At 48.7% G+C, this 26,421-nt stretch overlaps 2 protein-coding genes across 17 annotated transcripts in view; one reads left to right on the top strand and one right to left on the bottom strand.

Moving 5' to 3' along the window:
• DCLK2 (doublecortin like kinase 2) overlaps positions 1 to 26,421 on the top strand; it is a 228,084-nt gene that overhangs the window by 183,320 nt on the left and 18,343 nt on the right. For 4 of the 9 annotated variants that reach the window (XM_070770124.1, XM_070770126.1, XM_070770125.1 and 1 more), the window contains 2 exons: positions 544 to 660; positions 5,528 to 6,657. In XM_070770124.1, coding sequence (XP_070626225.1) covers positions 544 to 660; positions 5,528 to 5,713 — 303 coding nt within the window. In that variant the 3' untranslated portion in view covers positions 5,714 to 6,657. The other 5 variants (XR_011561285.1, XR_011561284.1, XR_011561283.1 and 2 more) reach the window with 4 other exon arrangements.
• LRBA (LPS responsive beige-like anchor protein) overlaps positions 16,516 to 26,421 on the bottom strand; it is a 757,794-nt gene continuing 747,888 nt past the window's right edge. For all 8 annotated transcript variants that reach the window (XM_070770117.1, XM_070770116.1, XM_070770115.1 and 5 more), the window contains 2 exons: positions 21,901 to 22,052; positions 16,516 to 17,650 (listed from right to left, as the gene is read on the bottom strand). In XM_070770117.1, the coding sequence (XP_070626218.1) occupies positions 17,560 to 17,650; positions 21,901 to 22,052 (243 nt within the window). In that variant the 3' untranslated portion in view covers positions 16,516 to 17,559. The remainder of the gene's footprint in view (positions 17,651 to 21,900; positions 22,053 to 26,421) is intronic.

Below are 26,421 nucleotides of genomic sequence, written 5' to 3'. Positions count from 1 at the left end.
TGGCATTAACTCAGGGGCTTTTGCTGACTTCAGGGTGCCCCGTGCACCTTGGCCACCCAGGATCTGTCCCCCACATTCTGACAACTCCATTCAGACTCTCTGGTCCTGTTATGTGACTTGGTTCTTGGACCAAGTAGCTGAGAGGCCACATTTTTTTATTGAGTGATAAAGACTAGACACTACCTGCATTCTGGACTAAAATGATAATTTTTATGTTTCCATGGGCAGGACCTGTACTAAATTAGATGGCATTTGTGCTATGGAGGACGGTCTCTGAGCCCTGCAGAAGGTCCTTCTGCCCTCTCCTCAGCCCACTCCAGACCTCAGGAGGGAGGTGCATGGCAGAGGGTCCTTCTGGGGGTAGGGGACCGCCCAATAGCAGGCGTTATTTTCAGTTACTTGACTTACATGGTTCCCCTGATCTCACGGCTCAGACGGCCCAGTAGGAGGAGACGGTGGGAGCGATGGATGGTGTGTGACTGCTGAGGAGGAGACAGCATGGACCCGAGACTCAAAATCTGTGTCTTTGATTCTTTTCTGTAGGATGACGCCTCCCAGGAGAATAATATGCAAGCTGAAGTAACAGGTAAACTCAAACAGCACTTTAATAACGCGCTCCCCAAACAGAACAGCACGACCACCGGGGTCTCCGTTATCATGGTAAGTAGGGCGTGTGGCCGCCCTTGGGCAGCTGCAGGTGCGGCCTGACTGCTCAGCTGACGGTGAACCCTGCAGAGTCAGTGGCCCCGTGCTCCCCTCTCATGGCCCTGGTGCCTTCCGGCTCCTCCCTCCACGACAAGAATGGCCTGGCATGTGAAGGGCACCGTGTGGCCAGCTCCCAGTCTGCGGGTCCTGGGATCAGAGGGTGTGCAGGTTCCAGCCAGGCCAGACTGCAGGGCCCTGGGCCCGGGTCCCCTCCTCTTCTGGGCTCCGTGGGCCCTGGGCTGTGGCGTCTGTCCCAGCTCTGCTTTCCCCCCTAGAGAGGGCTCCCCAGCCAGGCGGGACTTGCAGCCAAAGGCAACGACTCCCTGACTACTCAGGGCTTCACAAATAGATTATTTGAGCTGTGAATGGTTCTTTGGGACTGGGGATAAGAAATGGCTAGAGTTAAGCAAATTCCACTTTTTAAAAAATGAGTATTTTGTGATTTTTAAAAGTTCAGAAGAATGAAAAAAAAAACTGGGTTTTTCAGGGTTGGTAAAATTTAATGAGAAGTTAGTAACACAGATCCCCATATTTTGTCAGATCTTCCTTCTAAAATGTTTTTGAGGCAGCTTACCTAAATCCATAAACACAGCAAATGGAAAACCGCATTAAAGTACGTGAAGTAACGTGAAAGTGGGTCAGGGAGCTGGAGAAGATGGCAGAAAAGATAAAAGTGAGTCAGAAGTGTGGCCAGCAGCCCTCCCACCAGCTGTCCAGACCCGGGTCCTCGCTCCTGTGAGCCGTGAAGCTGGCCCCCGTGGGGCCCCCTGCTGCCCCCACTGCTCATAGGACCAGGGAGCAGCAGGGGCTGCCTTCCCGGGGAGAGGCAGGCTTTCTCTGGAGGTGGGGACCCACAGCCGGACAGCGGGTGACGGGCCGGCCATCCCTCCGCTCCATCACTCTGGCCTCAGGACGGACCTCCCCCTCTGGAAAGGCTGATTTCCTCCCCGAATGGGAGGGAACAGTCACTTACTCTCACAGCTCGTTGCACGTCTGATCCTTCCCTTGGAGGCCTGGGTACAGGTGGGAGCCGGGGGGAAGCCCACTGCTCTGTCCCGGGGTGGGGGACCCGTTCTCCATCCTGGGGACCCCTTTCCTCCTCCCCTGCCAGGCTGCAGGCCCCCCGGCAGCTCTGAGTCAGACGAGCGGGAAGGCCTCTTGAGCTGTGGTTTTCCCGGGATCTCAGTAGTGTCCTGCCAAAAGCCTGAGGCAGTGGGAGCTGTCACAGAGGGGCAGCTGAGACCCTGCGAGGAGAGCCGCCCTGCCCGAGCCACGGCAGGAGAACCTTCTCAGTGAGTCATTGCTGCCTGGGCTCGAGTCACAGCCCTGCCGCCAGCCATGCTGCCAGGCAGCTCCTGGGGAAATCTAGAAAAACCTGAAGCATCAAAAATTGCCACACTCACCATGTAATAAAAAACCTTATGAGTTAGCACACTTTAATAACCACACGTGAATTAAGCTTCCTGGTCTCCTAGAGGAAGAAGCTTTATAGGATTCACCCAGAGCTCATGAGAGCTTCCCCCCTGGGTCACCTGTTGACTCACGGCCCAGACGCGGGGCCTGTGGCCCACCAAGGTCTGGAACGATTGGCCCCTTTGCCTTTTGGCCCAGTACAGGCTCTGTTCTGGATGAGGATAATCCAGGCCCTCTCAGAACCTATGTCTTGGGGTTTACAAATGGCTTTTTTCCATTTGCTGATGAAGTTCAAGCATTCAGTATCAAACTCCTGACCTTTAACAGGACGTTTGCTTGAATGAACACTGCTTTATTATTTGTGAGTCTAGCAGTGATTGTGAGCATTGTGTGTTCACGTGTGTATTAAGTGTCTTGTCGGGCATGTTGGCGGGGCTCCATCTCACCCCCCGGTCCCCACATAACTCTGCAGCTCCTTAGCTCTGGGGAGGTGCTGGCTGACCCATGACATCCAAAACCCATGGGGGAGCCAGGAACACTTGTCTCCAGAGGGACCGGTTCTCCACGGCCAGAAAGCCAGCCTGGGAATCTGGCTTGTCCCATGTGGGCCTCCACGGGGAGGGCATCCATCCTCACCCGACAGAGGCCTGGCCGGGCATGGTTGTGTCCGGGCAGCTTGCAACGCTTCTGAGTCATCAGTCATCTGCCCCACCCCCGCCCCTGACCACCACCACCTTCACCACCTTCACCATTACTGTGTGTCTGTGTGTCCTGCCCTTGGGAACAGTTTCAAATGTTTTCTTAAAAATCCTGATTCACACACAGCTCTTCTGGTATGTACCTGTTCTCATATCTGGGCATGTAAGGCTCAGGTGGTTTCCTGCTGATACAGACAGTGTATCAGTGTCCTGAGGCGGGACCCTCTGGTTGGGTTTGGTTCTCCTAGAACCCCCAGAATGGGAGCCTGGGGCTCCGGTGAGGAAACGGTAGGACAGGAATGGTAGGTAACGGTGAGCAAGTGAAGCTGATGCTGTGTCTGCGTTTTGTTTGACAGTTTGACTTGACAGTTTGAGAGGCACTTCAGAGTTTCACTGTGTACCCCGCTGAGACTCTGGGGACCCCGGAGCAGCGTTCTGGTATTCACGTGCTGTGCTTCCTCAGAGCGGCCTCTAATTCTCAGCCCCTCTTGTCTGCATGCTTCTCTCAGACTCTGACAACAGCGTCCAGCTCTCGGCTTCTCACGGGTGCGGGTCTCCTGTACCTACTGGCACCCATTTTGGCCAAACACACCCGTGAAAACTTTCCTTAGAACTCTTCAGCTTGCCACATACACCTTGCTTCCCAGACCAAAAGCTGGTGAGGGCACGGGCGGAGGACCCCAGTCACCCTCCTGCTAAAGGTTGTCTTTCACTGAGGTGCAAATGTGTATCTTTTAGTGGACTACAGCGTTAAGATGGGCGCCTTTGCGAAGGCTTTGGTTCTTTCTGCAAGTGCGTTTGCAAGGAGGCACTGTCCTCCGTAAAACAGTGTGCAGTCAGCTAGGCTTTGGGATAGGAGAATGCTAGAGGGTAGGGTTTTGGTTTAAGTTGGGCCTGCGGGTTCCGATTGCTCTTGTATTCGCCCTGACTTGTCCTGAGAGGCTTAAGGAAAGGCCCTGCACCTGCAGAGCGGGCTCGGGCCTCGCCCAGGAGAGGCCATCTCGTGGTGGAAAAGGGAATTAGTGATAAGAAACCCCTGGTGGCTGCATTTTGTAGCCTCGTAGCTGGCTTGAGAAAGGATGGATTCAAAAGTAGTGCTTCCTCACTCGGGGGACTGTGCTCCTTTCAGGGGGACGCTGGGAAGGATCGGGGCTTAATTTAAGTTAGACAAAACTGTTCCGACTGTGTTGCTTCTGTTGAAAGTAAGTCCAGTTTCTGTCCCCGCTTCTCTCCCGCTCCTCTCGCCTCTCCCGCCGCCTGCATTGCTTCCCTCTGGCTAGGCCCAAGGCGACGGTATGTACTAACCGCACCGCTCTGCTTCCTCCCGCTGCACACGTTCATGTTCTCGTCGGGAAGAGAAGAGGAGAAATAACCGTGGGGATGTTGGTGTCTTCGGCCCAGGGGAGGCTTTTGGGTGGAAAACGGCGGAAGAAGCCTCTCTGCGAGTTCCGTGTTTTCCCTGAGGGGTGGTCTGGCCTCTGCTCACACTCGGCGCTCCGAAGCTTGTTGAGGCGCAGAGCTGAGTTTCTGATTTGGCTTTTCCCCAGTTACCTCTTCTTCAGGAAACGGAAAGTGCCCTTGGCAATCACTGATGTTCAGGAAGGGCCTGTGGAGAACACCTGTCTTCCAGTCTGCCCCAAGGGCCCCGCAGGCAGCCGCCCAAGGCCTAGGAAGCCCCATTTGTTCGCATTTTCTCCAGGCACTTTTTTCCGCTCCTGGAGTCCTGGAAGAACCGGATGGTTCCGTTCCCCATCAAAGTGGTTAGACGACAAGAAAAGGACTTCTGGTCTACATGCCTTTCAGCTAAACAGCTAAAGGTGCTGAGAACTGACAGAGCCCCGCGTTTGGAAAACCCGATGAGAGGGCGCCTGGCCTGGCCTCCCTGGCCGAGCAGCAGTCCTACCGGACGGAGGAGGAGGCAGGCAGGCCAGTTCCCAGCTCCAGGCTAGCGTCAGAGAGCAAGGGGACATCTGTGCCCCTGGAGCAGGGGAAAGTGAGAGTGTTAGTCGCTCAGTCATTTCCTACTCTTCGTGATCCCATGGACTGTCGCCCAGTAGGCTCCTCCGTCCATGGAATTCTCCAGGCAATAACACTGGAGTGGGTTGCAATGCCCTTCTCCTGGGGATCTTCCCTACCCAGGGATTGAACCCTGGTCTCCTGCATTACAGGCAGATTTTTTTTTTTTAACCGTCTGAGCCACCAGGGGGAGCTGGTCACAACCCTTGGGGGTGTGAAGACACCCCACAGGAAGAGAAGGCCAGGGAGGAGATGCTGGAGGGTGGAAAGATGGGTGATGTTGTTACACCCCACATTCCCAGGCTTTTCATAGATTACCGGTCGCCAGTGCGGCGGTGGTTTCGGGGCGGGGCGGGGGTTAGTTATTATGGGTGACATGACTTAATCTTTCCAATCTCCAGATGAGGAACCTTCTTTAGAGAAGTCAGCAGTCAGGTGCCTTGCATTCCCCTGTGGTTTGCTTCTTGTCCAGGACGCTTCTGGGCTCAGATCCCAGAGGCTCCGGCCGGGTCGTAGGAGCAGAGGCCGCGGTGAGGGATGGCGGGACTACTGGGCCGACCGGGGGGCGCCGTTGGGCCGCGGGCGTTACTTCTCCTCTCCTGCTCCCGCCCTGCATGCTCGGCGTGCCCTGCTCGCTCGCGGTGCCAGGCTCAGGCGGCGGGCTCACGAGTCTTCGTCTCCTGCTCTCTCCCCAGAACACGGCTCTAGATAAGGAGGGCCAGATCTTCGGCAGCAAGCTTGGCGCCGAGGGCGGCCGGCCCGGCCTGGAGCCCGCCGCCCCGGCGCCCGCCGCGCCCCCGGAGCCGCCCCCGCAGCCCGGCCCTCCCGCCCCGGCCCCGGGCAGCGAGCGGGCGGGGACGTGGCGCCGCCACCGCGACTGACCCGCTGCCCGGCGCAGCTCCGCACGCCGACGCCCGGCCGGGCGCCTCCGGGGCCTGGAGGGGCCCGTTAAGCGTCGGCTTCGGGGACGGTCCTCGGAGCGGCGGCTTTAAATGTTCCGCCTTTTCAGTTCAGTGGACGTTGGACGGCATCGCCAGGAAGGCTGTGCAACTTCGATCCGGCATCCAGCGCATTTTTATAGAAACGCTTCGGCTGAACCAAGGTCTCTAAGAAAACTCGGAGGGCTCCTTTTTCTCTCTCTTTAAAACAGCTCAGAACTGTATCTGACCCTTCGTGGGCACCCTTCCTCTGATGCCGGGGCTTGGGGGCTGGCTTCCAGCGGAAGTCCTGGGCCCCCGGTGGACCCCCTGGTCCCAGCGCTCAGCCCATTTCGGGGTCTCGCAGGTGCGGGGCGCGGGGCTCACGTCAGAGGACCCCGGGTCTGGACTTGGGCATAGGCCCCCGGAAAGGCCGCTGCTTCCTCCACGACGTGCATTTCCTCAGCTCTTCCCACGTCTGTATCGGGAGATGCCCGGGACGTTGTCCTTGGGGATTTTCGAGGAGAGGCAGGTGCCTGTGCGCCGGCGGGGCTTCCTTCTCCAGGTCCCACTGCGGGCACAGCAGGACCGACGTGAGCCCCTCGGAGCCCCCCAGTCTCCCTGTTCCATCCGCTTCTCATCGGCGGCGGGGACAACCCCAGGACGCGCGGGCCCGGTTGGGACTGGGCAGGAAGGTGCCTGCAGACGTCCTCTGTTACTAACCTTCTGGAAGGCTGCTGGCAGTTTTTCCTTTTTTCCACCACCCTGCTGTTTTTAATGATTGTACATAATCAGTGTATTTGTTTTCCCTGCTCACCTTCTAAAGGGGTGAGCCTGTAGTTCCTTCTCACTGTTAGACTTTTGCCCCCTACAAGTGTATCCAATAAACTCTTCCTTCTCGAGAAGTAGTCAGGGTGGCCAGAGGTTCCTGTGTGGCTGTTTGTTTGCATTGCAGTGTGTGGTTAAAGTGACGCCCGCCAGGGCCGGGTTCTGGAAGGTTCCAACGTTTGCTTTTGTGTTGGGGGCATGACTGGGAGGAGAGGTGCTCGGGAAGAACACATGGAGGTGCCCTGGATGCAGGTATATTTGATCACAGGTGCAAAAACACACAGCCAAGGCTCCAAAGCCGACAGGGATTATTGGTGTACAACACAGGACTCTGATGGAACCAGGGATCGGAAGGTCAGGCTTCCAGGAAACGGGGAGTCGGGGCCGCCATTGTTGTTTCTCTGTTTCTGTCTCTTTCAGAGACTGTGCCATCACTTGTCTCTGCTTTTTTCAGTGTATTTTGGCCCTTGATTTCTGTTCTGTGATAACAACTGCTTGCTTGGGCTTAGCCTGGAACTGCTCTGTCCCCAGCTTCTCAAGTCCGTACAGCTCCACGGCTTGAAGTCATCTCTTCAGCTTTGGATCTCTTTGTCCCCATTGCTGTGTGATGATTCCTCCCTGGGCTGAGCCAAACCAGAGGCGGGTGACAGAATGCAGACGGGCGTCAGGGGATGCAGGCTTCAAGAGGAGGGTGGTGATGGGCAGGTCCAGAACATTCTGTTGCTTTCCTCACTAGTTAAAGAGCAAGATTTTTTTTTTTTTTTTTTACAGCTTCTAATAGAATAATGTTAATGAAAGTGAAGAGGGAGTTCCCAGGTGGTAAAGACTCTGCCTGTCAATGCGGGAGACACAGGTTCAATCCTTGGGTTGGGAAGCTTGCCTGGAGTTGGAAATGGCAATCCACTCCAGTATTCTTGCCTGAAAAGTCCCATGGATAGAAGAGCCTGGTGGGCCACAGCCCATGGGGCGGGAGAGAGTCACACACAACTGGGTGAGTATGGAATGGACGCGAAGCGCTAATGTAACAGAGGAGAAAAATGAAAATGGAGGAATGACAGAGCGAGGCTGTTAGTGCCAGAAACTGGACCCCACTGCTTGAACTGCGAGGTTCAAAGACATTTGCCAAAGACTTAAAGTAAGTGGCCAGGGCAGTGCCAGTCGCAGGTGAGAGGACGAGCCCCTCTGTCCAGCACGTGCTCCCACACTCTGTGCCACACTCGATCGCCTGGGGACAGGAGTTGCCTGAGTCCAGGGTGGTGGCATGGCCTCGTGGTGACTGAGCAGCTCTTCAGTAAATAACTTCATCCCACAAACACCCAGAGCGGTGAGTGGTGGTAAAGGGACCAGCCTAGAATGGGTGACACACTAGGGTCACAGACCTGGCAGGAGACAGAGCTCGAAGTTATAAGTGGAGGCCTGGGCGCCAGTAGCCAAGGAAGGGCTCCGCCAGCACCAGCAGGTTGTTCCTTTGCCCGCACATTCAGCAGACATTGACTGAGACGTTGTGCTGGTCTCAGGATCCAAACTAAATGCAGCTGCCCAACTGTTGGGTTCCTCCGCTCCTGCACAGTGAGAGAGGCATGGGCTTGGGTTATAGTCAGTCCCTTATTCCAGCAGGCGGATCTTGGCTACAGAAGGTAAAGCGAGGGAAGCGGTGACCTGCTGACATCACTGGGAGGTGCCTGCTGGGCTCAGCCATGGGTAAGCCTGAGTCTGCCTCTCCTCTTGAGTCAGGAAGATCCCCTGGAGAAGGGAATGGCAACTCCCTCCAGTCGTCTTGCTTGGAGAATTCTATGGACAGAGAAGATTGGCAGGCTACAGTCCATGGGGTTGCCAAGAGACAGGCCCAAGCAATGAGCACTTTCCTTTGCTCAGAAAGGGTGCCGTGGGATGAAAGTATATGGAATATACGGATTGGAAGCATTTGGCATCACTGCCCCCAGAATTCCTGCATGAATGAGACTGTGAAATGAGGATCAGGAGACACTGAGAACAGACCCAAACAGATAAACCACACTGGGAGAGAGAGCGTTGGGCAGTGATGCTGTCCCGGATGAGGGCCTCCAGAGCAGTTGGCCATCCAGTGGAAATACAGTGTAAGCCACATCATTTATCTGATACCACATTAAAAAAAAAAGGAACAGGTGAAATAAATTTTATAGCATAGTTTATTTAGCCAAATATATCTAAATATATCCAAAGTATTATTTCAACATATAATCAACAGCAAGTCATTGGGATGTTTTCCCTTATTTCTTTGTACTAAGTCTTTGACGCCTGGTGTGTACTGACACGGACAGCACATCCCAGGCTGGACCACACACGTTTCAAACATTTAACAGCCTCGTGCCCCCCACCTGCCACACTGGACAGTGTGGCTCTAAAGAAAGCCTGGGCGCTCGGTTTTCCTGTTCAGTTTTGCATGCGATGTGAACAACAATGGAGAGACTCCTTATTCACTGTTCTAAATGTGCTTATTGGAGTATAGTTCCTTTACAACCTTGTTCAGTTTCTGCTGTGCGCTGAGATGAGCCGGCTGTTGTAGGCAGACGGGAGCCCCCTCCCTCCGGGTCAGCTCGGACGCCGCACTGAGCCCCCCGTGCTGTGCGGGCTTCCCGCCGCTGGCCGTGTTACACGTGGCAGTGCGCATGCGTCAGCGCTGCCCTCTCAAATCACCCCAGCCCCCGCTTCCTCCTGCCGGTGCCCACGCGTCCACTCTCTGCATCTGCGTCTCCATTTCTGTCCTGCAGATAGGTTAGTTTGCACCATTTTTCTTGATTCCATATATATGCTTAATATATATTTGCTTTTCTCTTTCTGACTGACTTCACTATGTAGGACTCTCTAGGTCCATCCACATCACTGCAATTACTCAATTTTATTACTTTCTATGGCTGAGTAATAGTCCACTGTATATAAGCGCCACATCTTCTTCATCCGTTTATCTGTTCTCGGTTGCTTCCCTGGCCTCACTGTTGTGAAGTGCTGCAGTGAATATTGGGGTACCCGATTCTTTGTGAATTGTGGTTTTCTCAGGATTTATGCCCAGTAGTGGGATTTCTGGTTCTATTTTTAGTTTTTTAAGGGACCTCCATACTGTTCTCCATAGCGGCTGTATCAATATACATTTTTACCAACTGTGCAAGAGGGTTCCCTTTTTCCACATCCTAGAGATGGCCATTCTGACTGCTGTGAAGTGATACCTCATTGTAGTTTTGATTTGCATTTCTCTAACAATTAGTGGTATTGAGCATTTTCCCGTGTGTTTCTTAGCCATCTGTATGTACTCTGGAGAAATTTCTATTTAGGTCTTCTGCCCATTTTTTGATTGGGTTGTGTGTGTGTGTCTGTTTTGATATTGAGGTGCTTGTATATTTAGGGGGTTAACTTTGTCAGTTACTTCATTGGCAAATATTTTCTCCCATTATGAGGGTTTTCTTTTTGTCTTGTTTATGGTTCCTTTGCTGTGTAAAAGTTCTTAGGTTAAATTACATCCCATTTGTTTATTTTTGTTTTTATTTTCATTACTTGAGGAGGTGGGTCAAAAAGGATCTTGCTGCAATTTATGTTGAAGAGTGTTCTGCCTTTGTTTCCTGTAGGAGTTTCTATAGTGTGTGGCCTTACATTTAGGTCTTTAATCCACTTTGTTTGTTTTTGTGTGTGGTGTTAGGAAGTGTTCTAATTTCATTCTCTTCCATGGAGCGGTCCTGTTTTCCCAGCACCACTTATTGAAGAGGCTGTCCTTTCTCCACCTTATATTCTCGTCTCCTTTGTCCAAGATAAGTGGGTGGGCTTCTCCGCTGTTTTAAACGGGATGGATTGATTTCAGGTGACCTCAGCAGGTGAGGGTACTGATCCAAACCTGAGGTGTGAAATCGGAGCGTGAATATCCTGTAGAGTCAGTCGCCAAAGCCTTGGCGGTCACTGCCGCTCGGGAGAAACCCGGGCGGAGAGAAGCACAGCGAGCACCAGGTTGTCTGGCGCCGACAGAGCCACGTCACCGTCTGCGTGAGCCGCGTCCTGAGAAGCCTGTGCGGGTCTCGGGCAAGGCTCCGTGCTGGGTGTGTGGTGCCGGGGAAGCAACCACTGCTGCAAAGAAGGCAGACAGGTGGCAGAGGTTTAAAGCACTGGCAGCCAAGGGCTGGTGGCAAGGCGGCCAGGTGTTGGCTACGACGAGCCAGAGGGCCCTCTGCTGGCTGTGTTCCTTCGCCGAGAGCGGCACGGGGTGCAGGCGTCTCTGGGGTGCTCGGGGTGCGGCCCGGGTCAGTGGGCTGGAGGCCTGGAGGGTCAGGTATGAGCGCAGCGTTGGAGGAGCAGGCCAGTGAAAGGGTTGGCTGCTTTCTTGGGGCGAGTGGTTAGTTCTGGGAAATGCCTAGGTGTAAGTGGAAACAGTGTCAGACTTTATTTTTGGGGGCTCCAAAATCACTGCAAATTGGGACTACAGCCATGAAATTAAAAGACGCTTACTCCTTGGAAGAAAGTTATGACCAACCTAGATAGCATATTGAAAAGCAGAGACATTACTTTGCCAACAAAGGTCCCTCTAGTCAAGGCTATGGTTTTTCCAGTGGTCATGTATGGATGTGAGAGTTGGACTGTGAAGAAGGCTGAGCGCCGAAGAATTGATGCTTTTGAACTGTGGTGTTGGAGAAGACTCTTGAGAGTCCCTTGGACTGCAAGGAGATCCAACCAGTCCATTCTGAAGGAGATCAGCCCTGGGATTTCTTTGGAAGGAATGATGCTAAAGCTGAAACTCCAGTACTTTGGCCACCTCATGCGAAGAGTTGACTCATTGGCAAAGACCCTGATGCTGGGAGGGATTGGGGGCAGGAGGAGAAGGGGATGACAGAGGATGAGATGGCTGGATGGCATCACTGACTCGATGGACATGAGTCTGAGTGGACTCCGGGAGTTGGTGATGGACAGGGAGGCCTGGTGTGCTGTGATTCATGGGGTGGCAAAGAGTCGGACACGACTGAGTGACTGGACTGTACTGAAGTGATAACAGTTCCTAGTTTACAGAGTACCTCATCCTGTGTTGTTTGAGCCACATCACAGCCCTGAGAGAGACACTCACTTCGCTGTTCAACAGATGGAGAACCCATCCGAATGGGTTCCCAGGGCCCAGAGCAGGTGCCCTGCCCCTCCAGGTGGTCAGGGATGCTTAAGGGGGAGCGTCTGTATCCTGAGGCAGAGGTGGGACAGGCTGGGGGAGACCCCTGACAAAGTGGTGGAAAATCTAGGCAGCTAAGATCCCCTGGAGGAGGGCACAGCAACCCACTCCAGTAATGTCTCCTGGAGAATTCCCATGGACAGAGGAGCCTGGTGGGCTGCAGTCAGTCCATGGGGTCGCAGAGTCAGACACAAGTGAAGCGAGTGAGTAAGCACGCAAGAAGTGATCAGGCCACAGCAGGTGTGGTCTGTTAGATCAGGGAAGCTGATGTGTGCAGCTCTGGTGAGTCCCGGCCAGTGAATTTCAGGAGGCTACTTCATGATAAAATCCACAGCCTTGAATTCAGTGGGAATATGTTGCCATCGTCAGGCAGCTGAGGGGAAGGAAAGGGTATTTGGTATAGAGACCACACAGAAGCCTCCTTCTCTTTGGGCAGAGCTGGCAGCATGGCCTCGGTGCGGTCAGGAGGGTTTCAGCTGGAGTCTGAGTCACCTGCCTCAGAGGCCGGGCACCTGCCCGAGATCAAGGCTGGGGAGCCTCAGTTGATCCAAGTCTGAAGCTGCAGCGCAGCCGGCTGGTTTGGCGAGGAAACTCACTCCTGGACTTGCGACAGGAAAAGAACTCATTGCATGCTTCTGACACCTGATGGCTGAGGTCCCGGGACTCAGAGGAACACTTGTAGGCGGCCTGCGCCCCTGGCCTGCAGGTCAGCCCACCCTGTTCATGCGAGAGAAGGATGTGTGCGCCCTGATTGAGCAGTCTGCATTGCTGGCTCCGAACTGCAGGGCAGGGAGTCACGTGTCGGTGCCATTCATCGTAGCCTTGGGCTTTTATGTCGTGATCCTGTGATTGGGACACCCAGGACTCTACTTTTCATCACGGACTCTACTTTTCAGGTCTATTGAAAAGAAAGAGCCAAAAGATGTTGCCCCCACTCATCTGAGAGGAAATAGAAGACACAGAATGTTTTTGATTTGCTATTTTATGGTCTTTTCCATCTTCCTTGATTCTCCCTTGCAGTGACAAGTTGCAATGCCTACAGGATTAACGTCATTTATGTTACAAAAAAGAGAGGCAGCAAGGCTGATCACTCTCCTCTTTTGTCCCTCTGTGATGGGGCAGAAATAGCCAGGTGGAAGCCCTGGTGTATGGTGGTATGCGAGGTGTGTGCAGATACTGACCTTCATGTGTTCCCCAAGTGTGGCTGGGAACGTGCTCTGGCCTAATGTGATGCCATGTGCTGACATGGGGCTGTGAGGCTGGCCGTTCCTCTGTCACCCAGTGACGGCAGAGAGTGGCAGTGCCTGTCCACCACGCTCAGCGTGGGCCCCTCCCCGCAGTGTACGGACACGGGGCTGTGGAGGAACCTTGGGGCTGCAGTGCAGGAGCAGGCGGGGCTGATGCAGGAAGGAGACCAAACCGGGTCAGAGCTCTCAGTCCTCTCTGGGAAAGACATATCAAAGGTCCCCAGTGAAACTCCTGTCAAAGTCCTGTCCGGGTGGATCTAAAATGTGTGACATTTATTTTAAAAAAAATATTCTTTCATTTATTTGACTGGGCTGGGTCTTAGTTTCAGCATGTGGGATCTAGTTCCCTGACCAGGGATTGAACTGGGCCCCCTGCATTGGAAGCGTGGGATCTTAACCACTGGGGCACCAGGGAAGCCCTTTAAATTCAGTCATATTTGTGGAAAAGGGTGCAAGGTGGACGTGTGGTCTGACTGTCTAGATTCCCTGGCCATCTGCCAACTTGAACCCTGCAACCTCTGCCATGTCACTGCCCCTCTGACAGTGGAGGAGGTTGGGGGGTGGACACACAGCCTCGGGTATGGGCAGGCCCCTGGCAGGCTCCGTTCTCCCTGTTGAATAGGAGTGGGCAGCCTGGGTAGGAAACGCCCAGCCTCGGGTCCTGCTTCCCGTGGTTCCCAGGGAGGGGGCCATCCCGCATGCCAACAAGCAGAACTGAAGGATGGGGACGTTTCAAGGCAGAATGTTCCTTTTCAGTGGACTAACTGCATATTGAAAAGCAGAGACATTACTTTGCCAACAAAGGTCCCTCTAGTCAAGGCTATGGTTTTTCCAGTGGTCATGTATGGATGTGAGAGTTGGACTGTGAAGAAAGCTGAGTGCCGAAGAATTGATGCTTTTGAACTGTGGTGTTGGAGAAGACTCTTGAGAGTCCCTTGGACTGCAAGGAGATCCAACCAGTCCATTCTAAAGGAGATCAGTCCTGGGTGTTCTTTGGAGGGAATGATGCTGAAGCTGAAACTCCAGTACTTTGGCCACCTCATGTGAAGAATTGACTCATTGGAAAAGACTCTGATGCTGGGAGGGATTGGGGGCAGGAGGAAAGGGGGACGACAGAGGATGAGATGGCTGGATGGCATCACTGACTCGACGGACGTGAGTCTCAGTGAACTCCGTGAGATGGTGATGGACAGGGAGGCCTGGTGTGCTGCGATTCATGGGGTCGCAAAGAGTCAGACACGACTGAGCGACTGAACTGAGGATGCTGGGTCCACTGTGGGAACAGCCTTCTCCTGGGTGTATTGTTCACCACTTCGTATCGGTGTGCCTGTCAGGCTGGTGTTCCCTCTGCTCCAAGCCTCATGCCTTCTCCTGGAGGTGAGGGCTGTCTCCTAAGTTACAGAGCTTCAGGGACTTAATGGATAATGTCTCATTCAGAATCCACAGCATCGGTGAGAAAAACCACACTCTTCCGAGGCAGGGCAAGTTCACGAGCGTGCTCTCTGCTGCGTGGACTCCCGGCCGCCAAGGGTCATCCAGTTTCAGCCCAAAGCACCTCAGTTTTGACCTGTTTTCATAAGTGGTTTACATTTATTTGAAGTTTTTTTTTATTGGAGTATAGCTGCTTTACAGTATCGTGTTAGTTTCTGCTGTACAGCAGACTGTATCAATTGTATGTTTGAGTATATCCCGTCTTTTGGACTCCTTCCCCATTTAGGTCACCACAGAGTGAGGCCCCTGTGCTGCACAGGGGGTTCTCCTCAGTCTAGTTTATACCTAGTATGGTTTATATGTACACAGTTGATACACACTGATCCCACTCTCCTCATTCATCCCACCCCCTCTTCCTCCCTTGGTCTCCATGTTCCCTCTGTCTGTGTCACAATTTCTGCTTTGTATATGAGATCATCCACCAGGTTTTCAGAGTCCACATGTATGTGTTAATATACGCTATTTGTTTTTCCTCTCCCTGACTTATTTCATCCTGTATAACAGTCTCTAGTCTACCCACATCTCTACAAATGACCAAGTCTTGCTCCTTTTTATGACTAATATTCCATTGTATATACTTTCCACATCTTCTTTATCCATTCTTCTGTTGATGGACCTAGATGTAACTTTTTTAAAGGAGTGAAAATTGGATAAATACGTGAATGTTGGGTAGATCCTAACATATCCTGTACTGAACAGATTCTGTTGCTCAGAAGCCCTGTGTGATGCCAGCTGAGTTCGTTTTATGAGTACATGTAGTTGACCCTCCACAGCTGAAGTTCTACATCTGTGGTCAGTGGAAGCTGTGCGTGCAGGGAGCAGCTGAGGTGGTGTGTTGATGCCAGCTGTTAAATATTATGTTTCAGTGGATTCCCTGTAGTTGTAAGTTTTAAAACAATAGAGGCAGCGGAGGCACTGACTGACTTCTTAGGCACCGAAAGGAAGCTGCTTCATGAACTTGGCTTCAGGCTTGTTAACATGGACTCAAGTATCAGATGCCTGGTGTGTGACTTAGAGATTCCTGTTCCTTCCACCACTTTGCAAAAGCTCCCAAAGTGAGACATCACGGGTTCATACCGTAGGATATCCGTTGAGCAGTAACTCACGTAAGTCTTTGATTTGGACACGTGCTTCTCCTTTCCCACTTTTCACCATCTGTTGTTTTGTTAAGGGTTTGTAAAACAGCTGTAACTGTGGATGTTAGAACAGTGTATAAAATTCTTTGGTTTTTTTGTTAGATAAAGGTCTAGTGTTCTCATTTAGTTAAGAGGGAGCTCTCTGGCCAGAGGCCCATTTTTTCCTGTTTTCATTCAAGAGAATTTCTCTCCTATTGGTTATTGTTTAAAAACTGAAGGAACCAAAGTTTAATGTTTTCTTTGAGAATAACTGTATTATCATTGTTTCAAAATTCGAAGTGGAATTGCTAGAAGCTGACACCGTTCTAGGTACCTATATAAGCATGTTGTGCTGGGAAAACAGGGTTTGGTTTAAATTCTGGCTTAGTGTTAATACTGAGCTGTCTAGATCTAAGCCAAGTGTATTAGTGTCACTAAATCTTTAATTTTCTCAACTATAAGCACAGTGTTATTTTGATGATTACATGGACTAAAGTACTTGTTCTAGAAAAAAAAGGAGTAAAAATATTTCCAACAATTACAAATACATTTTATTTTTCTGTCAAACCAAGTTGTTCCATTCCTAATTTTTGCTTTTAGAAAAGAGCTGAATGTGTAGAAAAAAAGGTACATGTGTGCTAAGTTGCTTCAGTCGTGTGCAACTCTCTGTGACCCCATGGACTCCAGCACACTAGGCTCATGTGTCCATGGCATTCTTGAGGCAAGAATATTGGCGTGAGCTGCCATGCCCTCCTCCAGGGGATCTTCTCAACCTAGGGGTCAAAGGTAGTCCTTACCTGCATTGGCAGGCGGGTTCTTTACCACTAACTGGGAAGCCCAGACGAAAAGGGAGGTCACCCCTTTTAGGTAAGTTGCAAGAGAAATAGAGATGGAATTTCAGTTTCAACTCAGTTCACAACTTACAAAGAATTTATTTATGCAATACAGACCTTGTCTCATATTTTTCACAGAATTTCACACAGCAATCGACTAGAAAAGTAGAATTCTACAACACCAAAATAACATTTTCGTAGTACAAATTGCTAATCAAAAGGAAGAGGAAGATTGTTTCATAACAAATAGAAGGTAAAACAAGGGTTGCCTCACACAGCACCCAGTAGCCACAGGGCTCAGCCCAGTATGTGGGCACAGTCAACCCTCAGGGTGAGCTTTGGTACTTACTTGCATTTACTTTAAAAGCAGAAGTGCTGAGCCCAAGAACATCTCCATCATTTCGTTCTGATCCGCTACGAGGACAGATGAGGAAAACACTGCGAATATTTCACACTTGCTAGAACAGTAGGTCCTTTAAGATGACCACACAATAATATAAGCCTCCCCAAACCATAATTTCCTAGGTCTAAAACATGCTTGAAAGATAATAATATTGATAGAAATAATTCATTGAGATGTTTCAAATTACATTTACCATAATTTAAACACAACTATTTAAATCCCAGAAATTTCCGTGCTGAAGAAGCACAGTTTGGAAAAATACAGAACCCAAAATACAGCATAAAATTCCCACGTCCCAGGATTATAACCCATTTCCTCCTTGTTAAAATCATACATTCTCAAGATTACAGATAAATGGGAAATGTTTTTTCATATATAACTAGATAAGTGGGTTTACTCACTCCACTGTGTATTTCTGTAACTGGTGAAAATAGACTTCTCATTATGACTAAAAATATAGATTTTTTAAAACTACAGAACCCAGCAGCCAGTTTTCTGCTTTGCTATTCCCCCACAAAAAGTCAAGCAAAGTCTACAAAAATAGCAATTAACTTTAAAAAATATTTTGCTTCTTAGAGCAAATTTAAGTTACATTCGGATGTGATAGCTGTTTCTACGAGAAAGCTGCTCAGGGCACTTGCTGTGCTGAGGCTGAGGGGCGTGGCTGAGCCCGGGGGCGTGGCTGAGCCCGGGGGGCGTGGCTGAGCCCAGCCGTCACCGTCAGTAGCGGGTTTGGTACTCGTGGTGCCACCGGTTGAAGTCGTTGTAGAACAGAACGATGCTTCCTGAGGCCATGCCAGCAATGACGCACCTGGGAGGAGCAGAGAGGAGGGGATTACAAACCCAGCAGTCTCCTCAGGCTCTGCTACTAAAGAGAGGCCTGCCTCCCCAGAGCCACGCGGTAAACACAGCAGGTGGCAGCCAGACCTACAGTTTGTGAGGTTTGTGGTATGTTTTCTGATAAGTGCAGTCTTGGGTGAGCTCAGAGTCCTGCCTCTGTCACTCTGCAAGGGTCCAACCCACAGCTTGCCTTTATATTGAAAAGTACAGCCAGTGTGTGCAGGATGAGTCACAAACCTGAACACACTAGTCACTTCTGAGGCAGGGAGGCTGGGCAAGTGAATTTTGTATATTAGGTATCAGAATGAAAATAATGACAACCTCAAAGCTGGTGAGGATTAATCACAGAGGTATCTGCCATGTACAAAATGAAAGAAGACTAAGAAATCAGTGTTGAGCACAATTTCGGCTGTGCTCTGCGGACCACCACACTGCGTCCATCTTGCTGAGGTTCGCCACTCACTGACACGCTCGCTCTACGCAGGAGCTGCGTCTGCTTCCGGCCCGAGCTGGCGGTGCAGGGGAGACGGAGCAGCAAGACAGGCAGTGCAGAGGGGCCTCTCTGGGAGGCAGGCGCCTGCTTATTATCTCAGACCCTTCTCTGTCTCAGGTTTGTTAGGACAGTCCTTAGAGGTCATCCTTAGTAGTGCCTCGTATCAAAACTAGGACTAAAATGTGTCACAAAACCCAACTAAACACAAAAGGCAGCAATGAGGATATGAGGGACGGAGAAGCACTGAGACATGTAGAAAGCAAATAATACAATGGCGAGAGCCCTTCCCTGTCAGTCATTACTTTACGTGTAAGGTGATTAAATTCTCCAGTCAGAAGGCAGAGAGACTGGCAAAATGAATAAAGACGTGATCAAACTCCATGCTGTGTACCAGAGACGCACGCATCTAAAGACAAACAGGTTGAAGGGATGCAAAAAGATATTCTATGCAAATAATAATGAAAACGGAGCTACAGTGGCTATACTAATATCGGACAAAATAGGTTTTAAGTTATAAGAGACAAAGAAGGATACTATATAGAAATGATAAAAGGTGTCAATTCATCAAAAGTATATAGTAATTGCAAACATATATGAACAAGCAGCACACTCGATGTATGGAACCAACACTGACAGAACTGAAGAGAAAAGCAGTTCTACAATAATAGTTGGAAACTTCAGTAATGGGTAGAACCACCAGAAGGAAGGAAGGAAATAAAGTTCAACAGTATCTGAACAATCCTAAAAACCAACTGGGCCTAAGACATATATAAACATTCACCCAACACAGTATGCACAGTGGACATTCTCCAAGATAAGCCATATGTTAGAGCACAAAACACTTTAAATACAACCATACAAAGTATTTTTCCTAATCACAACAGAATTAAACTAGACATCAATAACAGAAGGAAAACTGGTAAGTTTGACCCAATAGGTCAAAGGAAAAGTCTCTAGGGAAATTAGAAAATACCAAGACAAATGAAAACAAAACAAGCCAAAACTTACAGGATGCAGCAAAACCAGTGCTAAAAGGGAAACTTATAGCTGTAAACACAGATACTAAAAAAAAGAGAAATATCTCAATCAGTAACCTAATTCTACACCTTAAAGAACAAGAGAAAGGTGCCAAGTCAGGAATGAAACAGTAAAAATCAGAATGGGAATAGAAGATAGAAAAATCAAAGTCAAATTGGCTCTCTGAAAGGTAAACGAAATCGACAGAATTTTAGATGAAGAAAAAAGAATTACGAAAAATCATGAAGTGGAGACATTACCAATTATATAGAAATAGAAGGATTATCAGAGTACTAGGAACATCTATACGCCAACAAATAGGATAATCTAGATGAAATGGAAAAGTTCTTAGAAACACACATGATTCCACAATTTAATCATGAAGAGAACAGAACAGACATAGCTAGTACTGAGGCTGAATCAGTGATTGCAACCCTCTTATTACTGAGACCTTCACCAGAGATGTCTACCACACATTTAAAAAAGAATTAACTCCAAACACTTTTAAAAACTAAAGAGAACACTTCCTAAGTCATTCAATAAGGCCGACACACCCTGATATCAAAGTGACAGACACTACAAGAAACGGAATTACAGACTACTATCCCTATGAATACTTATACAAAAATCTTTAACAAATACTAGCAAACCAAATTCAGTAGCGTATTATAAAGATTATACACCATGAAGAAAGTGGGATTTATTCTTGGAATATAAGGATTGTTTCAATTTTTGTTTGATATACAAAAATCAATTGTAATATATCACATCAATAGAATTAAAAACAAAAAAACCCATGTGAGAAAAGGCATTTGACAAAATCCAACATCCTTTCGTGATTAAAAAAAATAAAAATCAAACTAAGACCAGATAGAAAGTACCTTACCACAATAAAGGGCATTTATGAAGAATTTCCACTAACATTATACTTGGTGAACACTGAAAGTTTTTCCCCTCTTACTGGGAATAAGACAAGGATACCTGCTTTCACCACTTCTAGTCAATATAGTATGAAAAGCCCCAGCCAAAGCAATTAGGCAAGGAAAAGAAATAAAGCATCTAAATTTCAAGGGTGTCCAAACAGCCAAAACAATCTCGAAAAAGCACAACAGAATTGGACATTTCACACTTTCTGATTTCAAAACTTACTATAAGAATTGAAAGAGACACGTGTACCCCAATGTTAATCGCAGCACCGTTTATAATAGCCAGGACCTGGAAGCAACCTAGATGTCCATTGGCTGACGAATGGATAAGAAAGCTGTGGTACATATACACAATGGAATATTACTCAGCCGTTAAAAAGAATGCATTTGAATCAGTTCTAATGAGGTGGATGAAACTGGAGCCTATTATACAGAGTGAAACAAATCAGAAAGAAAAACACCAATACAGTATACTAATGCATATATATGGAATTTAGAAAGATGGTAATGACTCTATATATGAGACAGCAAAAGAGACACAGATGTAAAGAACAGTCTTTGGGACTCTGTGAGAGAAGGCGAGGGTGGGATGATTTGAGAGGGCAGCATTGAAACATGTACATTACCATATGTGAAACAGATCGCCAGTCCAGGTTCGATGCATGAGGCAGGGTGCTCAGGGCTGGTGCACTGGGATGACCCAGAGGGATGGGATGGGGAGGGAGGTGGGAGTGGGGTTCAGGATGGGGAACACATGTACACCTGTGGCTGATTCATGTCGATGTTTGGCAAAAACCACTACAATATTGTAATTAGCCTCCAATAAAAATAAATTAAAAAAAAAACCTTACTATAAATTATAGGTGTAGTAATGAAAACAGTGTGGTATTGGCTTAGAGACAGACATGCAGACCAACAGCACAGAGACGAGGTACAAACTCTCACATACAGGGACAGTCATCTCCACAAACAGTGCTGGGAAAACTGGCACTCACATGCAGAAGCAGGAAGTCCCACCTTCATATATACACCAACACAAAGTAAAAACGCATCAAAAAGGAGATACGAGTTAGAACTACAAAACGCTTAGAAAATTTGGAGGAAAAACTTCAAGACATTGACTTTTGCAGTGATCTTGGATATAACACTGAAAGCACAGGCAATAACAGGAAAAATAAATTAGACTTCATTAAAATTAAAGGATTTTGCATATCAAAGGACACTGAGATGAAATGATGAAAAAGTTTTAGAAATTGATGATGGTGATAGTTGTACAACAATGTGAGTATCCTTGATGTCACTGAATTATGCAGCACCAAAAATAGTTTAAGTAGTAAGTTTTATGTATACTTTATCACAAGAAAGATGTTAAAAACTAAAATGAGAGACTATATTAAGAAGAAATAAGATGTCAGATAAAGACAATCTCCCCTAAAATGAAGGTTTTAGGAAATAAGCCAGATTTCTCAAAGGAATCATTATGGAACAGGTGGCATGTCACAAGAAATTTCGTTTAAGAAAAAAGGTACTTTAAGAGTATAGAAACTTTACAGCAATATAATTGGAGCCTTTGTTACTTAAATCCTGTCTAACCCTAGAGAACATAGCCTCTTTCCACAATTGGCAATGTCATCAAAGAAAAACATGCTTTTTAAAAAGTCTCTTGGAAATTCCAATATTCACTGGCTTCTTCAGTTGCATTGGTGACCTGCACAGCCCAGCCCATCTACACAAATCCCTGGACAGATTTTACCGCCACCAGTATAGCCCCCACTCCAGTGTTACCTCTGGTCGTAAGACAGGGCCATGGCGCGGATCCCGGCATCGCAACCTGGATAGGCGAACAGCTGCTTGAGGTCAGACACCTGCCAGACCATGAGCACCCCGCTGTCTCCTCCGGTGAGCAGGTACTGCCCATCCCGGCTCAGCTGGATGGCCTGGTGAGACACAGCAGCGTTCAGCAGGGTCGGGGCTCCAGGAAAGCCTGCCCGCCCCAGCCTGCACCTCTGAGTAATTCGACATGAAGCCAGCTACTATGGCGTAGGGAGAAGGGAGAGAGTGTGTGTGTGCCTGAGTAGTTTTCAGGAAATCATGAGTCACAGAACACTTTTGCTGTTTTTCAAAAATCATACGGGCAAAGGCAGGCAATGCTTTTTCTTTTTTTAATTTGTGCTTTTTAAGGATGAGGTGCCAAACTCTTCCAACTCTACAGATACTAATTAAATGGTGTGTGTTGTGAACGGAGACCGGGGCTCTGAAATGAGGAGCTTCCTGGCACCTCTGCATTCACTGTGGACACGCCAAGCTACCAAGGCTGGGCAGATGGTGCTAGCTGACATCATGTCCCTCGTCATAAGAACACTGCCGTCCTGGGGGCCCGGCCCACGGGAGACCACCTACAGCTCAAGCACCCTTGCTAGGCCTGCTGGATTTGTACAGCAGTTGGGACGCCAACTTGGTGAGGAAATACAACTCCCAGGGTAAAGCCAGTTGAAGCATCTTCTTGCTTCAGGACTGACTGCTCTCTGCCGGTGCTAAACTTGAAGGGCAGATGTGTAATTTGCTCTGTAATCCTGTCAAACCCACCGAAGGCAGGTCACTGCCTGTTTTTCTATGACTTTTTACATTTTTCTTCCTGGTTGGAAAAAAATCAAATATTTCATGACATATGAAAATAATACGAATTCTAAATCTCAGTGTCCATAAGTAAGGGCTGTTAGGACAAAGCCATACCCATTCATTTCTGGCTACTTTTTTTTAACGGAGGAAGTGTGCCTGCTCCTGACAGAAAGGGTTACTCCCTATTCCAAGAGCAGATCCCGCTGCCCCTTCCTCTCCTCTGGCTCCCTGCTCTGCAAACCTTCTTCTCCCGGCTCATTAAGACACACACTTCCTTTCTTTAGCTGGAGGGCATTGGGAGTTCTAAAAGTTACTGCAAATACCTATAATCTTATGTCCACCTGGACACAGTGACCATGGGAATCCAGATGGCAAGCCAGAAAGAAAATATCTACCTTCTGAAAAATATATTTACACTGTTCTGCACTCAGAGTTTTAGGATAGTTGCCTTAAGTCTTCAAGCTACCCTTTTACAACAAAAAAAATTTTTTTAATTACAGAAAAGGACTGTTTCATAGCCAAATTCATTAAAGTAAATGCAAACTTTTAGAGGTCTCTTAAAGACAGCTTATTTTCAAGAACATAAAAATATAGCTAAGAAATCAGAACCCATGGGCAGAAGATAGTTACATGTAAGAAGTATTTTCTAAATTTTAACCAATACAAATAATAAGATTTTTCAATGTAAATAAAACCCAATATCATTCCCCCCATTCATTTCACAAACAGCACTCTCCAGGGAGTTATCTTGGAAATGAAGACTACTACAAATAATTATTTGCTACACTTATAAAATTCAGTGGATGAAAACCCATTGACCTTGTGGCTGTGGTTCACTTGAGTTTTATACTTGAGGCTTTTTACTGGATAAGTGCTATATTAAAACATAAATTAAAACCATTAATCTTTAATTCTTTGTCCTAGAGTAAAAACTCCTTAATCCTAGTTCTGTGTTGAAATAAATAAAACCCGGACTTTCAGGACTATACTTTTATCCACATCTAAAACATTCTAATAAACCAGATGCCTGCCAAAGGTAAAAAATACTTTGTCGGCCTTTCTCATGAGGGACTTGTCAAGTTTCCCTGGTGATGAGAGCCAGGGGAGTGTTTCCTGAGCAGCACCCCATCTCCCCCCAGCCCCAGTGGAGTTCTTAATCTCATGAGACTCCTGAGTGTCCAGGCTGGGCTGAGACTCGAGATGTTAGGAGGGCCCTGGAAACACGTGAACATCAGTCTCTGGACTCCTGAGAGCGTGGACAACACTGGCTGCCCTGGTTTCCAGGAGGGACCAGTGGGCCCCAGCCGTCTGCTGGCAACAGTCACATCTGAAGACACAGCTTCCTCAGGAAGAGAAAATAAATGAGTTCCTATGGTGAAATGGTGGTGGGCCTTTGTTTAGGAGAATGTAACTGCTGCTCCGTACGGGCTGCTCACTTAAATTTAAGCTCTTCATTAAGACATCTAAACACTGCCTGGATGCTGTGTCCAGATATGTTAACCAAACGCCACAGCGCAATCTGGCATCTAAATAAAAACAGGTGGGAGGCCTTGATGAAGGCCGAGGTTCCGCAGGCCGCCTGCCTACAGGGCTCTTGCTATTTCAAAGAAACTTCATTTCTGGTCTGAGCTAATGGCTAATTTGTTTCCACGGTCTCCTCCCCTCAGACAGGCTCCGACTGAGGACGGAGGTGGAGCATTTTGCTCTGTGGTGTCTCTTGCTCCCAGCCTGCGGTGGCCTTCCATCCTTCCCAAGGCAGTCAGCTACGCAAGGGTGGGTCTCTGGAGCTGGGCATGGGCAGTGCTCATTTTAGGCAAGCGCACTTTAATCACACACTTGCCACTTACAAGTTAGTATGATAAAGTACAGGCGTGCTGGGGAAAAGGTGATAGATTGTTTAAGCCTAAAATCCAGTGGGAAATATTACAGAGGAAAAAACACAGCAGCCACAGGGCAGAGAGGAAAAGCGTGTGTGCGAGAACAGTGTGCAGAAAGCCTCCAACTGCTGCCTGGAGGAACTTCCCGGAACCTCTGGTACTGACTGAAAGGCCACAGAAATTGTTTTAGCCAGCTAGGGATTTCAAATTACTTTACAGATTTATTAACGTAGCTGACAATATAATCGCAACTCAAACTGACAGATTATCAACATTATTATCGTAAAGAAAAGAGGAAAGGAAAACCCTCTGATGTGTACTTGGTTTAAATGAAGGGAGGGAAAAATAAAAAGCAGAGTGTGAGCGTCTGCGTGTGCAGGGCAGGCAAAATGCACTGGAGAAAATTCCCAGAGAGAAGAGGAGAGCAAAGAGGAAAGCCATTTACTAAATTAGCAAGCCATCCTGGAGAATTCCCTGGTGCTCCAGTGGTTAAGACCCCACTCTTTCATTGCTGAGGGCACAGGTTCGATCCCTGGTTGGGGAACTAAGATCCCACAAGTTGCCTAGTGCAGCCAAAAACAAACAAGTCAATCTGTGAAAAAAAGAAAAACAAATCATCCTAGGATATAGAAGCAGCAAGTACCTTCGGTCTGATCAGTGCCATCTATATTTAGGGTTTCTATTTCTCAATGGGCTTGCCTGGTGGCTTAGATGGTAAAGAATCTGTCTGCAATGCGGGAGGCCAGAGTTTGATCCCTGGGTCAGGAAGATCCCCTGGAGAAGGAAACCCACTCTAGTATTCTTGCCTGGAGAATTCCATGGACAGAGGAGCCTGGCGGGCTATAGTCTAAGGAGCTGCAAAGAGTCGGACACGACTGAGCGACTAACACTCTCTCTTACTCCTTAGTACTTCCTGACCCCAATATTTATAGGAGAAAAGAGATCAGACTAGATGTGGGAAAAGTGGGAGAATGCATGTCACCTAAGTCGCCCCAGGTCAGGAGTAGCCATGAGTACAGTGGCCAGAACTAACTTATACCACACTCAGAGGGCTGAGGCCTCTGCGGCCTTCTGCCCACCCCCAACACGTCCTGCCCCTTCCCTGTGGGCAGGCCACACACCCCCCAACCTTATGTCAGGAAATACAGGGGATATGGTAAAATGAAGCTTAACCTGCACCAAGAAGTCTGGAGGTGTGAAAAGAAGGACCTTGAAAACAGCCTCTCCAAGAGCAGTCCTTACTTTTCTCTTCACCCTCTAACACCCCTATCCTGAAAATGAAGGAAGACCCGGGAGGGTCCACAGGGCCGTCTCTTGTACACCAAAAGTGAAAGATCGTTCGTTGGATTCACATCATAATCTGAGGCACAACTTCCTTAACTTGGTGTGTTTGGGTCTTGTTATCCACACAGCAGTCCAGTCTGCAATTAGATGCTAATCCTAAAGCGTGGTAATCCCTACCATTCCCACCATCAGCCTGTTCAAGGGTAGAGAGAGCCAGTTTTAGGGTACCCTACAGGCACTATTTTAGCTTTGATACTCAGGAAACAGCACTGTGCAGTTAACATTCTTAGGTTAAAAAACAAAACCAAAAAAAAAAAAAAAAATGAGCAGCGCCACTGACAGCCACCCAGGATGGCTTCAGATCTAAGAACAGCCCTCTGCTGAAGGCTCCTCCCGGCTTCACTTCCCAACCTGGACTGCAGGCTGGGCATGCAGTTGGCACGGCGGGACAAGCTGGGCTCTGGGAAGCAGACACCCCCGTCCGAGTGCTATCGGGTGATTCTCTCTCGGGTGAAAAGGAGGCCCT

Source organism: Bos indicus, chromosome 17, assembly GCF_029378745.1.
Source record: "Bos indicus isolate NIAB-ARS_2022 breed Sahiwal x Tharparkar chromosome 17, NIAB-ARS_B.indTharparkar_mat_pri_1.0, whole genome shotgun sequence".
Classification (NCBI taxonomy): Eukaryota; Metazoa; Chordata; class Mammalia; order Artiodactyla; family Bovidae; genus Bos; species Bos indicus.
Note: the sequence above shows the minus strand (reverse complement) of the source record. Positions and strands in the feature narration are given on the sequence as shown.